The 14,350-nt window shown below is 45.9% G+C and overlaps 1 protein-coding gene across 2 annotated transcripts in view; it reads left to right on the top strand.

Moving 5' to 3' along the window:
• Positions 1–14,350, top strand: part of LOC115328431 (Golgi-specific brefeldin A-resistance guanine nucleotide exchange factor 1) — a 55,823-nt gene that overhangs the window by 19,432 nt on the left and 22,041 nt on the right. For both annotated transcript variants that reach the window (XM_029989642.4, XM_029989641.4), the window contains exons 12-23: positions 735–964; positions 4,121–4,323; positions 5,256–5,379; positions 5,547–5,672; positions 7,369–7,451; positions 7,528–7,591; positions 9,183–9,455; positions 10,187–10,363; positions 11,112–11,375; positions 12,870–12,985; positions 13,484–13,643; positions 13,794–14,061. In XM_029989642.4, the coding sequence (XP_029845502.2) occupies positions 735–964; positions 4,121–4,323; positions 5,256–5,379; positions 5,547–5,672; positions 7,369–7,451; positions 7,528–7,591; positions 9,183–9,455; positions 10,187–10,363; positions 11,112–11,375; positions 12,870–12,985; positions 13,484–13,643; positions 13,794–14,061 (2,088 nt within the window). The remainder of the gene's footprint in view (positions 1–734; positions 965–4,120; positions 4,324–5,255; positions 5,380–5,546; positions 5,673–7,368; positions 7,452–7,527; positions 7,592–9,182; positions 9,456–10,186; positions 10,364–11,111; positions 11,376–12,869; positions 12,986–13,483; positions 13,644–13,793; positions 14,062–14,350) is intronic.

Below are 14,350 nucleotides of genomic sequence, written 5' to 3'. Positions count from 1 at the left end.
TGCAAAAAAAAAAAAAAAAAAAGAAAAATATTTAAAGTAAAGAGAAAAGTAAATGGCAGAGTTTGCACTTCGAGCTATGCAAACAGTACATTTTGCAAAATGTAGTAATTCAGAGTAAATTACATTAAACACAACATCATTTCAAAGTGAGGAACAAGTACTTCTTCAGCCTTATCCAGCTCAATACTTTCTTGGTTTCCCAAACAGGACTTGAATGATGCCTGAAATAAATAAAATAAAAAATTAGCTGCTTGTTGAAGGTCAAGTGAGGTGAGGACCGGCTGATCAATGGTTGCTACACCTTGTCGCAAACTGAATTTTGCAAAGATTTCTCCGCTTCTCAGGCTGCTTTTTTTCTAACGCTTGGGTTTTCAAATTGGGCTCCTAGGAAGTTTTCCCAGAGTACACTCCCAAATCCCATCTTCCCAGCATTAAACAAAAGTGCTTTTCCAGCTTGAGCACCCGTTCATAGATGATTACGTGCTAAATGTTCCCTACAGCCTACAGCGTACATTATTTTTTACAAGGCCTGTAGGCTTCTTCTGCATTGCTTTGTTGCATCAACACTGAGTTAAAAAGAGTCCCTCAACTGCCATTCAGAAAAAAAGAAAAAGATGGGGGCTTTTTGAGATTGAAAAGTGTTCCAACAAAAATGGTTGAATATGTTTTCGGTCGAACGACCCGATCGAAATCATGCAACATGTTTATGTTGCTTTATGCGCCTTCCATTGCAGAGGAAGCAGACGGGGAGGGCGCCACCCTTGAATCGGGGGGGCCCCACTGGGTGGTGGCCCCCTTTGGCTACCAGTTGGGCCAGCAGATGCTACGGCAGGGAGGGGAGCCCCTGGGCCCCGCAGTCAAGCCCCCTGCCAGGGGCTTCGTTTGCATCCGGCCCAACCGTAAGAGCGTCTCCGACAACATCCCCTCCCACGAGCAGCTCATGGCCATCAAGCACCGCAAGAAGGTGCCTGTTTTCCCACGATAGTCGCTATATCCGAGATCTGTTATACGCGTCTGCCCAAAGGTTTGAGATAACCACAAAAAAAAAAAAAATGAGGCTAGGTGCTTTGTTAGGTCTGAGTACAGAAAAACGGAAGGGGGACATTGTAGGGTAGGTCCTTGCTTGACCCTTGTTTGATCCAATGGAACGGTGCACTACTAGCAGTATAGAAATGTGGTGGAACCTCAGATTTTTAAAGCAGCTATACGGCTCTTTTTGAACCTGCATTTTGCCGGTGACCTTGCTTTGGGCTTCACTATTTGATGTAAGATTGGGTCTCTGGGTCTCTGCTCGCACAAATTGGGTTTGCCTGCTGGCTTACTAGTAAGTAAGCCATTTTGATAAAGTAGAAAAAAAGTTAGAAAAAACTTTCTAATTGAAGTTTTGATCACCTCAGCCTATCGATACTATCCATAGTTTTTCCGGAACTATCGATAGTGCCAAAACCATCAAAAACAACCAAACACGAATATGTAGCAGTGTGTTGAAAGTCATGTCAAAAGTCAGACTTGAAATTTGTTTAGGCGTTTCACTTCTCGTCTTCAACAGATTGAATGCGTGAGTGGAACTCCGAGAGAGTAACCCGAGCTAGATTCAATGTCCAAAACAAATATAGTGTTTATAAAAGAAATCACGGAAGCAGTTGAGAACAACAAATATGACTGTGCCAAATGTCGACTACAGTGCTAGAATATGCACTGTTTTTCTCAACGTAATTTGCGCTCCTCTTTGGACGGATATTGTAGTGGTTACAGCCGGCTTGTAGTGGTTACAGCGCTTGCCGCTCTTGAAGCTGTTCCAGCTGCAGACGGATACTCAGCTCGCAGCACACTGCTATAAAGTATGTAGCCGCGTACTCAAGCCCGTAACCCTCTGAACTATTCCAAGCATAACCGAGAATGTTTCTTGCGACACTAGTTCTCTCGGAACACAGCTCGCGCAAAAACAACTTGACGTGGCTGGCCTCCATTGCTACCGGGGAGCGCCACTTCTTTTTTCTCCCACGAAAGCAAGGGCAGTAAAGAAGCTTTTTTCGGCGCTGTTCCTACAATCTACTGCAGAGCACAGATCCCTATCTATTGCAAGGAAACACTCAACCTTGAAGCTGTGAAAAAATAATCTCAATCGTTGGCGCCCAGAAAGCCACTTCATGGCTGCCCTGCCCAGGTCGCTCATCCGCCTGCCCGCCGGTGACATACACAAGTAGGGAAAAGTAGGGATGTTTTACTGTTGCCAGGGGAGAGTAGCTTCCTAAAAACCTCGCGGCCGGCGCAACTTGGAAAATTAAATAACTTCAAGGAAAAATTTTATTTTTATAAAATATTTTGGCTATTGGTTGAGAAAGGGTTACAGCCCCTTTTGAAAGTCACGTGCCGATTATTCAAAGGTCCGAACCACTGCACAATGGTGGAGCAGCTGACATCGTGAAATGTGCAAGTCATTTCATAAGATAGCGAACGTCACAGCCAAGGATAGGAGCCGACGAGCCAATCAAACAGGGTGGAAAATGCAATGTCATTGCACTCATCACCTTTTTTGGTATGTGTGCTCTGTCTTGTAATTCAAGCAAATGGATAAAGTGTGCTGTGGCGTTGCAGTTTTAGTCCGCCATTATGCAGGGATTCCACAGCTGCCAACAAAGGGCAGTCTTTCGAAAGGAGTCTATCGATGTAGTCTCCAAATTTCCAGCCAAATCGACGACTTTAAAAAGATTGGCGGAGTTCTCCTTTAAGTGGTTCAAAAATAAAAGACAAAAACATTCAGCCTTCCACTCTGGTGAAGAAGGAAGAGCAGCGGAGCTGTTGCTTCTGCTTTCGGCGGTGGCTTTCCAGGCGAGTGATCTGCTTTTTTTTTTGCAAGGGAATCTGAAGCGCTCGACGCAGTGGAACTTTAGGCGATAGCAGCCTCGCGGCGGTTGTGGAACCGTTTGCGCTGCTGCGCACATCGCCGCTCGTTCTGTTCCCGCTCTTCTTCGTCCAAAGAAATGTTGCCGCCATCTATGAGTGACGGCAGCAATCAGTTGTCTGGTTGCCGAGGCTGGAAAGGTTGCCGCGATTTATGAGTGATGGCGGCAAGCAGACAACCGGTAAACACAACACTATGGACAGCTACCGCCATCTACAAGCGACGGCGGCAACCAGAGTGTCGTGTCGACATTTGTTTGGTACCGGACACGATCCGGGAAAAAGTAGCCCTTAACAGCTTGAACCCAATATTGTTGGCAATGAGGTATTATTTCAGTGAAAAAAAGCATGCATATCTGAAAAGCAATATTGTTCCCTTTCTTTCGTGCTACTTTTATAGTAAAGAAGGAAAAATGAAACTGCCACACTTATTTTTACATCTGGGTAGTCATGACCCGATACTTTTGCCTTCAATCATCACATCACTAGCATCATATGCTAGTGATATGAGTATTAGGGTTTTGGATTTCTTCAACGCACAGCTTACTTATCAGGGGCGACAAAGGGATTTTCATTCTCCTGATTAAACTCTGCCAATAAAAAACGAGGTGCAAACTCGCAAAAAGCAATGTAAACAAGAAAAAAGAAAAAGCTTCGACAACTTTTTACGAAAAATATGAATACTTCACTATCAATATCTTTTATTCATAGTTTTTCTATGGCATAAAATCCAGAATTTTTCTATAGTTTATTATCAATGGTGTCTAAGGCAGATTCTACTGCCTTTGATTGTTTTTCGATAGGTTTCATATAGTTCCTCAATAACTACGGGAAGTCACTAATTGCAGTTGCATTTTTTTCCCAAGCTTCGCATTTCCTGGATGGACTCTTGATGTTCTTCATCACCTAATAAATATTATCGATGGCTTTACGATAGTTGGCTATTGATAGTTCCACAATAATCAACTATCGATAGTATACCATCGATAATTCTACATTAGTCGACTATCGATAGTACTATCAATAGTTTTTTTCATTATGGATAGTTAGATTTGACTTTTGCTATCGATAGTACTATCGATAAAACTATCGATAGTACTATCGATAGTTTTGCACCTCTAATTGCTTGTCACTAACATCTACCATTGTGTCCAGCTGTGTCGTCATATGTCGATGCGAGTAAAGTTGTGCCCCTGATGGGCACGGTGGAATGCAGCTGCTGGCGTCAGGCACGGAGCACTTCAACACGCGTCCGAGCAAGGGCATAGAGTTCCTCCAGGAGCACGGCTTGCTCAGCGAGCCCCTGGACCCCGCAGAGGTGGCCCACTTCCTCAGGGACAACTCGCAACTGGACAAGAACAAGATTGGCGAGTACATCTCCAACCGCAAGAACCTTAAGGTCCTCGACGCCTTCGTCAAGTGAGAAGCCCATTCGTCGTCTCCTTTCCAATTTATATATTTATTCCTTTGGTTCGCAAAGATTGCTGGGTCTGTGCCAATATGTTTGCAGGGCCTGGTATCTAACGCTTATCAATATGAGAGTAGATGTCACCGACAGTCTGGAAATGACAGGGAAGTCATTCAGTTTTTACCGTGAGCACCTTCGACAATGCTTCAATGTCTTATGAGTTCCAAGCGCTCGCGCTTGGCCAAAGTACAACGGAAGGCAACAAGCTTGTGCCGGAGGCTAGGCAGGGGAAAGAGGACGCCCTGTCCCGTGCTCTGTCAGTGACTAGAGTAAATTACAGTGACAGGTGAAAGAGTATGCATTGCATGTTCAAACTGGGGAGTGTCTGAACTTGTTTAAACACCGCCACAGCATTGGATGCATGCGCCATGTGCTCCAGGAGCTTTCTGTTCATGGTGTTAGGCAGGTATGTAGGTGATGCTAACAGAAACAAAGAAGGAATAAAGCATGAATTGCATTTGTTTGGATACCGAATGTCAGTGAATAAGTAAGACAAGAAAGGCAATTGCTCCATCGGGGCTCACATGCTCTTCAGAATGCAACATAGCATTCTATGGTGAAAGTCAATAAAGGAGAATTTAAAGTTGCTTGCCAAGTCCCGATTGCAGTTCCTAAACTAGACCATAGACCAACTTGATTTGGTAGTTTTGTCCATGCAGGACTTTTCACGTGTAGCATGAAGCTTTCACTCAATCTTTGAGGAATGTTTACTTTTACTACCTAATTGTGTTGTGGAGCCTCAGTTTGAATAAAGGCTCCGAAACTTAGTTGAGAAGTTTCCTGTGCCAGACCATTTGGTAAGAAGAACGGGGACTCTCATCGGGTTCGGCATTCTTACGTGGGAAAGGGACATGCAGTTAAAAGATTTTACATTTTTGTCCAGGTCATTTCACTTTGGCAACACGAGGATCGACGAGGCACTGAGGATGTATCTTGAGACGTTTCGTCTTCCTGGGGAGGCACCTCTCATTTCGTTGCTGCTGGAACACTTTGCAGAGCACTGGCATGTGAGTATAGTGCAAGTTTGTTAGCACTCTCGTGGAGGTTTTGTGCCTCTCATTCGTAATTCTAGATTTTGCTTTTCAAGTTTTGACCATAGTGAGGTATACTTTCGTGTGACTCGTTGCCCATATTTGTTTAGTAATTTGGCTTCTATGGTTTCCCTCTTTTGCAGAAAAGTGCAGGGGAACCATTTGCAAACAGTGATGCTGCCTTCACTCTAGCATATGCTGTGATAATGTTGAATGTGGACCAGCACAATCACAACGTCAAGAAGCAAAACAACCCGATGACTGTAACGGTAAGAGTTATCCTTTTTTATGCTTTTGCTTTGTTACATTCCACTTCTACGTTAGGCGAAAGGGTCTCCCCCACGATTGTAATAATCACATTCACATATAACTTCCGGGGGAAATTGTGGAATTTGACAATTTCATTACTGTGCAGTCTTTTGTTGGCTTTCACTTCACCCATGCTGCTGCTAAGCAGAAGTTTTCAATGCAATATCATTTTTTAGCTACTTCTCGCGGTTTTCGAGATACGGGATCTAGCCTCAAACGCGTAATGCGTTAGCACGGCGCATGCATGCGCTGCGCGTATGCAGGCGGCATGCATATGCGGAGCAGCAGTATGCACTCCTTCACAGTCACACCCTCTTCGAAGGACCTGACGTCCTTGACATTGTCCTAAACGTCGTTCTTGAGGTCGCCCTAGAGGTTGTCCTAGAGGTTGTAAGGGACAGGCACACAGCAGCGGCGGCAGTGCGTGTGAGGAACGAGACACAGAAGAAGCAAAGAAGTGTGGGTTTTGGTGCGTGGAATAATGAGCTTTCGGGGGCTAAGCAGTGTACAGTTTGAGGAGTGTCACTTGGAACGAGAGATAAAGACATTTAAACCTAACAAGGGGGGCTCGTCCGGGATGCGAACCTGAGACCTCTCGCAACAGAGCCAATGGAGCCACTGGACATTGAAACAGGAATACGGTTTCAGGAGTGTAACCTAGAACGAGAGATAAAGACATTTAAACCTTTAACAAGGTCGTCCTAGAGTTTGTTCTAGATGTCATCTTTGACGTCGTCCTTGAGGTCATCCTAGAAGTCGTCCTTGAGATTGCCCTAGAGGTCGTTCTAGACATCGTCTTTGAAGTCTTCTTAAGGGTCATCCTTGAGATTGTTTTAGAGGTCGTCTTAGACATCGTCTTTGACGTCGTCCTAGCAAGCAGATAAACTTGCACCACGCGTGCATGGAGCGGCAGTATTCATACATTCACATTGTGCCCAAGCTACGAAGAAAATATCGGTTTGAGTTGAGCTAGTTGATAGGTCAATGATGTAGTGAAACAGCTTGAACATTAGACGATTACACAGAGACAGAACAAGGCACACACACGAAGCTGCAATGATAGTGGGGAAACAGCTTGAACGTTAAACGATTACACATAAACGAAGCAGTCTCTCAATTTCAAAGTGGTGCGCTGCAGTCACACTGAGGTCAATGATTGCATGTAATCCTTTCATAAAATAAAGGGTTTACTCAAAATTTGCGTCGTCGTATTCACAGTGAGATGCATCGTGATTCTCATGACGAATGCTATCGCAATTCAGAATCGTGGTTTCTGCAGCCGAATTTTTTTTTATCGTAAGGGAATATCTGTCACTTGAGTGAGTGCTCTATATCCCAGGTCACAACCGTATCTGCTCATGACCATATTTTTATCTTGCATTCTAATATTGACCAAAAAAAAACAGCTATGAATTGACCACATGAATATACCGTATTTTCGCGATTCTAAGCACCCCTCGATTCTTAGCACCCCCCCGACTTTTAAACATAAACACCCGAAAAAAAGTTTGCATGCGAATGTAAGCATGTTTCGAATCTAAGCACCCGCCCTCTTTGAACATCGCGGGTGTGAAAAAAGGGGTACTTAGAATCGAGTAAATGCGATACTCACTACAAAATGGCACCCGTGAATGAACAACTTATTCTTGACCTCAGGATTTCAAGAAGAACCTCACTAAGGTGAACGGGGATCGAGACTTCGACGAGGAGATGCTCGAAGAGATTTATAATGCTATCAAGTGAGTTTTGGTGCTTGCAACAGAGGCAAGTCATCTGCCCATTGAGGGGTTTCATATTTTCTTTTTTTTCCCTCAGGAGTGAAGAAATAGTAATGCCTGCAGAGCACACTGGACTGGTTAGAGAGAACTACCTGTGGAAGGTAAGGGACAGCAGTGGATTCAGAATACAAGTACTTTTGGCAAACTTTGTTTTGAGAAAATATGTTAAGGCTGCAGGTGAGCTGGTGAACATCAACCACCATGAATTACCTGAGACTGGGGTAGAGAAGAAACATCAAAATGTAGAAGAGGCAGAAAATAGAATCAATGACGTCTCAAAGACGTCTCAAAGAGACAACGACATCTCTTTGAGATGTTGTCTTGTCATTTTTTTGTCTCTTTTACGTTTTGATGTTTCTTCTTTACCCCAGTCTCAGGTTAATTCAGCATGGTTTGTTTTGAGATATGCTCATCTCTACTAATGCATAATGGTGTGATAAAAAAAAAAAAGAACATAATGTCACAAATGACAATTGATGAGGTGATAACTGAAGAAACTAGACGTTTAATGGGGCGAACTTGTGTCCAAACAAAATAACAAAAGGCTAGCGTCGATGGCGGCGAAACAGCAGGATTGAACGCTAGGGCAAGACTGACTGTGGCTCGCCACGCCGAGCCCCTTATGTACACGCATAAGCTTCTGGAACAATCGGCGTAGAACGTTCAGCGTGTAGAACATTCGAACCTCGAATCAGCAACACGGTTCTCGAATTTACCAGAACAACATATTACAGAGTCAACAAAAATGTGTACCCGTGGCGAGGAATCGCACCTTGACTTTTTGCGTGGAAGGCAAGTGCGATAACCGTTAGGCCACGAGCGCCCTGCCTGCTCGGTCAGCTGCGCTCGCGGCAATATACCCTATCTAAAACTTTTTTTAACAAAACACATTATTTTATTTTTATTTTTTCATGCTAAACAAAACTTTTTGTACTATTTATGCTGTCAAATGCAATTTTAGGTGGAGGTCACGGACCGCTCTAAGCCCCGCCCACAAATCAATAGCCCCACCTATTACTACTGGATGAGCTTGGCTGCTCGGCCGAACATGATGGCAAGTCTAGTGTCTCCCTTTCGCGACATCCGGTGCGTCTAGTCTGGCGTCTGACACCGCCTGCTAGTCGTGCGAGCAGTTGCGCAGCAGCCTCCTGCATCGTCTGCTATTCTACTACCGTTTATTGTTTTCGTCTGCAATGCCCGTAAGACTCAGACACAAAAGCTGCGCGTTTGCATCCGTTTTTGCCTACGTTCGTCTGCTATTTCGCCCCTGTCTAAAAGCTTCTGCAATGCTTGCACCCATCTGAAGACATTGGCATTGTGCTGCCTTATCGGTTTTCATTTCTTTTTATGCTCCATGCTACCGATGCTCAAAAACGAATCATCAAAAAAGACGAAATAGCGTGCACAAAGATAAGTGCTGACTACATATTGGTTATGCAGGACTGTGCACTCTGAATATAGCGATAGGGAGCGTTGGCTTCGGGGAAAAGGTGTACATGTGTACACTTTTCTTCCAAGGCCAGGGGAGAGGGTGTATGCTTGTGCAGGAGCTTACTGTAAAAAGGTCCATTGTTTGAATTCGTATGAGTGTTGCAGTAGAAGTACATTATAGATGAAAAAATTTAATTTAATTTATTGACTTGTTTGGCATTCATTCAAGTGCCATGGGCTTTCTTTTTCCAACCTTCACAGGTGCTGCTACGGCGGGGTGCGGGCAAGGCGGGCCACTTTGTGCACGTGCCCAACGGCCTGCTGGACCACGACCTGTTCACACTGGTGTGGGGCCCCACGGTGGCTGCCTTGGCCTCCATCCTGGACAAGGCGCCTTCGGAGAGCATTGTTCTGCAGAAGGCCCTGTCGGGCTACCGCAAGTGCGCCATGATCGCCGCCCACTACGCCATGAGTGACGTCTTCGACAACCTCATCATCTCCCTCTGCAAGTTCACCTCTCTCTCCAGTGCCGAGGCAAGTGGCCTTTCAATCCTTCCTTTTTTTTCTGGAAGGGAAGTCCTTTTTCAATAGCAATCAGTTGGTCGAACAACGTTGAATCGACAATTCATTTCGTCGAAAGACTCCCGCCTTAATTAAATTGACGCACGTTGCAAGGTTTCGTCGAAAGCGTCTTTCTGCTCACATCGCCCCGGCTGCCGGCATCCATGTAATGGCCTAGCCTGCTGAACCCTTCGCGGTTCCGACAAGGCCTTGTACAAGCTCAAGCCTGACCTTATAATCCATTTTACGGAGCGAGGGGTTACTGCTCGTAGTGCGATCTGTCTGGAAGCCTAGGATAGGGCTCACAAATTTTTTCTTTCCTCCATCAGATCCACCCAAGAGACACTGCCATAGTTCCGGTGTACTTCCAGCGAGTGAAATAAACTCAGTAATCTAATCCAACACACTTAGTAAACTAAATACGTTGTATGACAAACTGTCTTAAACGTGTGTCTATGAAATGCGTGTCCACGAAATGCATGTCCATGTAAAGTTGTCCACGAAATGCATTTCCACAAAACTCGTATTGACAAAACAAAGCAGACCTTTCCTTCTCAGCGGGCAGAGGCTGTGAGATCCTTGTGGTGTCTTTTTGCTCAAGAAGAATGTTGTCCCAAGTTGGTGTGGGGGTGACCCTGTGTACAGCTTCATCAGACCATAATTATGGAACTAAAGGGTCCACATCCATCTGCTGCCACATGCAGAGTCCAGAGGCAGTGCCCATGGTCCTGGGGAGCAGCCAGAAGGCGCAGCTGGTATCCAAGATGGTATTTGGCCTGGCGCAGAGACACGGACACATCCTGCGCGATGGCTGGAAGAACCTCATTGACTGCGTGCTGCAGCTGTACAGGGCAAAGCTGCTGCCACAGGCATTAGTCACCGTGAGTGCCTCACATTGCTCCCGTCCGTCTTTGGTAGAGGCTTATCTTGCATACAAGCTTGCTCCTATTTCTAACTTTTTGCCAATTTAGTGGTGGCTTTTTTTTTTTCGATAAATTGATATTTAGTATGGCTCCTATTATTGAAACGGGCAAGGTATATGTGAACTTCCAAACCCTCTATGTACCGTACAAGCGTCACACGGTGCACCTCCAAGTACACACAGTCGTTGATAGCTAGACATGCGAGACTCTCGTCTTCAGCGAAATCTGGGGAGAACTCTAGAATACAGTGAATCTAGAGTCCAGTTCACCTTTAGATTAGCTGAACCGCCGTTCTCTCCCAAGGCACCCTTATCTCAAGTTATAAAGCAGATGTCTCACGTTGAGGTGCGAGTTGGGTGTGGGCGTCCACTTGGTAGAGGCTGATGATATCTATACATCAGTCATTGGTGCCTCTGATGACACATGCATCAGACATTAATGCCTCTGATTAGATGTGCATCAGTCAGTTATGTGGGTAACATCAGATGGCATCAGATTACCAATGATAATACCTACCTACATCGGTCACTGATATGGATGAAGTCTCCATCAATGATGGCAATCCATCATTCTGCCTTTGATGATACCGGCATCATTGGTTACATCACACCACTGGCGGTACCCACATCTATCAACAACGTAGGTGATGTCGGTGGATGACACCCCTCTTTGACGGCTCCCGTCCATCTTTGTCTCGCGCCCCCAGGCAGAGGACTTTGTGGACCCATCGGGGGAGGTGTCCCTACTGCGGTCCGAGGACGTGGTCGGCCTGAGCCAGCAGCGCAGCGAGCAGCAGAGCCTCCTGAGCACCTTCGTCACTTACTTGATGGACAGCAGCCAGAAGGGCCCCAACCCAGAGGACCACCGGGCCCAGGAGGCCGCCCTCCACTGCGTGGCCAACTGCCAGCCTGAGCTGCTAGTGTCCGAGTCCAAGTTCCTCAGGGAGGACGCCCTGCAGGAGCTGGTCAAGGTGCGACACTCGCCATTTTAGCCCCAATACAGCGTTCACTCCGTGCTCCTATGGCCGAGTAAATCCATTTACCGTCATACGGGTACAGTTCGCCGATTGCCAGAGCTAAGTCGATTCGTGCTGAGCATGCGTCGATGGCGAGCTTCTGCGGCGTTACTGCAAACTCGCGTTCTACACCGTTCTGAATGTCGTTCTCGGTACTGGATGGCAAAAAAGGGCACTTCCTGGGGCTGCGTCGTTGACCCTTCAACAAAGGCTTATTTATGCCTTCGCGTTGCTTAGGCCCGAGTTCTTATAACCTCTTACGATGAGAGGACACGCTGGCGTGATGGCACCGTCTTTGAGGCGATTCTGGAACCGTGTTTCTCTAGAGCGAAAGTTTTGTTGCGGTATTTGCGAGATCAGATGTGCTTACTATCGTAATATACGGTCGGACTTTGGTGGAAGCTTTACGAGCCAAGAAAAAAAAAAAAAAAATGATGCCCGAAGAAGATGGGTAATGTCCGGAAATGCCCAGTATGTGTTCCACGATTACCCGTTAGCTGGCACCTCTTGTCGCAAGAGATTTTAAGAGGTTCCAAGGCACACGGCCGTAAGCAGACGCAAAGGTGTAAACCAACCTTTACTCATACTGCCAAGTAAATCTGTCTTGTGCTAGTTGTTCTGTGATTCTGTTCCTTTCTCTTCCAGGTTGTATTATTATTGTTCTCCACCCATCCTCAAATGGTTTAACATGGTGAATCCTCACCTGCTCGCCTGTGCCATCGCTGCTTTATCGTTTGCCGTGTCGATTGCTGCTGAGCGCACGTCGAGGTCAAGCTTCTGTGGCTCTACTGCAACGTTCGGAATGTTGTTCTTTGTAAATGATAAGAAGGGGCTTTTCCTAAGCATGTTTCGTGAACAATATTCTCCATTTAAGGTGTCCAGCAAATGCCACCTATATTGTGTCTCCTCACGAATTCTTGATCGGGACTGTGAATTGAAGCTACAGTTGAACCTCGATTTAGCGAAGTCACCGGGACCCCCTAATTATTTCGTTAAATCGGGAACTTCGTAAAGTTGAGAAAGACATTCTTCGGGTTAGGCTGCGTGGGGAATCCCAATTTGTTTGTTAAATCGGGAAACTCGTAAAATCGGGTTTCGTTAAATTGAGGTTCAACTGTATATCTTCCGAGACGTTTTAAAATTATTATTTTTCTTTTTACTTTTTGCAGTTGCAGGCAGGGGAACACTTTAGCTGCTTTACCAGATTGAACTTGAAAAGGATGTTCCTTGAAGCCTCAGAGTAGCAAATAATGTTTTGCTACCAAAGGGCTACCACCCTAGGCTTTCATTTGATTGTTTTTTGGGCTCTTCTAACCAGCTTTCTCTACTACCGTGCCTCCAGATTTTTCTTCTTACTAATTATGCACCATCAGCTCGCCTGCACTTTAACTTTTTATTCACATGGTGGAAGTCACATGCAAGAAATGTGTTTGTGGCTTTTGTTTCTAGGCTCTCATTTACGCCTGCCATGGCCCTGAAAGTCACTCTTCTATGTCTGGTGGCTACGACGAATACGCCACTGTTTTTCTTCTTGAACTACTGATCAAGGTGGTTCTACAGAACAAGTAAGTACAACGTAGCAATATTTTTTTTTTAGGAGCTTCCTTTGATTTTTGGAGTTTAATTACATTTATTTAAAAGGTTTGTAATACTTTACTATTTATTCTGAATGTATTGTATTGCTAAAGATTTACTGAAGGGGCATATAGCTGGGTAAAGGAGGGTAACTAGCTTTATATAGAGCACACCAAATAAACATTTTTGTAGATGATGTATGTTCTTGCAATCTTTATTCCATAATATTTTGCAGAACCATTGAGTTTTAAGTCTACCTGAGTTAACACCCGAGCAAATATAGCACTTTTGAAGTCGGTTCTTGTGTATCCAAAGCATCAGCGCGATGACCAACAGAGTTGCGAGGCCATGGCACTGTGTCTTCTTTAACACAACTGTCAAGGCATTTCACAAAATCAGCCCCTTCTCCGAGATGGGTCGCATGTCATTCGCGTCTTGTGCAAGATAAGCATCTGTTTCAAAATGGATCGTTTTCACGTTTGTCGCAGAGACCGTGTGGGCCCAATTTGGGCTGCAGTGAGGGACCATCTTTACACCCTGGTGATGGGTGCAAGTGCCAGCGACTATCGGTTCCTTCTGGAGCGCGCAGTCGTCGGCATCTTGCGCCTCGCCATCCGTCTGATCCGTCGTGAGGAGATGACCTCTCAGGTGAGCCTAGCCGGAACACAGGTTGTCCAGAAGGACAATCCTCTTGCATGAGCTGACGTAACCTCCGAGGTTTACCCAAGAACATTCAGCCTTTCCCCTGTCACCGAGCATGCGACGGCGTCCAATCTCGCACGCATTCTGACGACGCAGGTGCTGCGGTCGCTGAAGATGCTGCTGGTGCTGAAGCCGCCCACACTTCACCAGGTGTCCTGCCAGGTGGCGTGCGCCCTGCAGGAGCTACTGCGCACCAGCGCCAACTGCGTGCAGGCCCCAGGGGACTGGGCTATCCTCTTCCTGCTCATGGCGTGTGCGGGGGCCGGGCTCAGGCCCCCCGGACTTGCCTCCGGGTCGGAGACTGCCCGGAGCACCTCGCTGCCCGCCAAGGGCACCTTCACCAGCTGCGACACCCTGGCCAGTGGTGGGTGGAGAACATATTTTAATGCAGAATTTGTTTTATTCTACGGATTCTATGAGAAAAGTGTCATGAAGGACTGTGACATCACTTGACATCATGACACTGATGTCATCACATGACTGTGATGTCATGGTGTAGGTGATGTCACGGTGTCATATGACATCATGACTCCACATGACACCATGATTTTGTGATGTCATGATATCATGTGACACCATGACGGGTGACATCGCATGTGAACTTTCAACATTGTATGACGTCGCACACATATATATCATGTGCCCAGCTTATT

The sequence above is a fragment of the Ixodes scapularis genome, unplaced genomic scaffold, assembly GCF_016920785.2.
Source record: "Ixodes scapularis isolate PalLabHiFi unplaced genomic scaffold, ASM1692078v2 PGA_scaffold3__209_contigs__length_174095766, whole genome shotgun sequence".
Classification (NCBI taxonomy): Eukaryota; Metazoa; Arthropoda; class Arachnida; order Ixodida; family Ixodidae; genus Ixodes; species Ixodes scapularis.
This window is presented reverse-complemented; position numbering and strand designations above follow the sequence as displayed.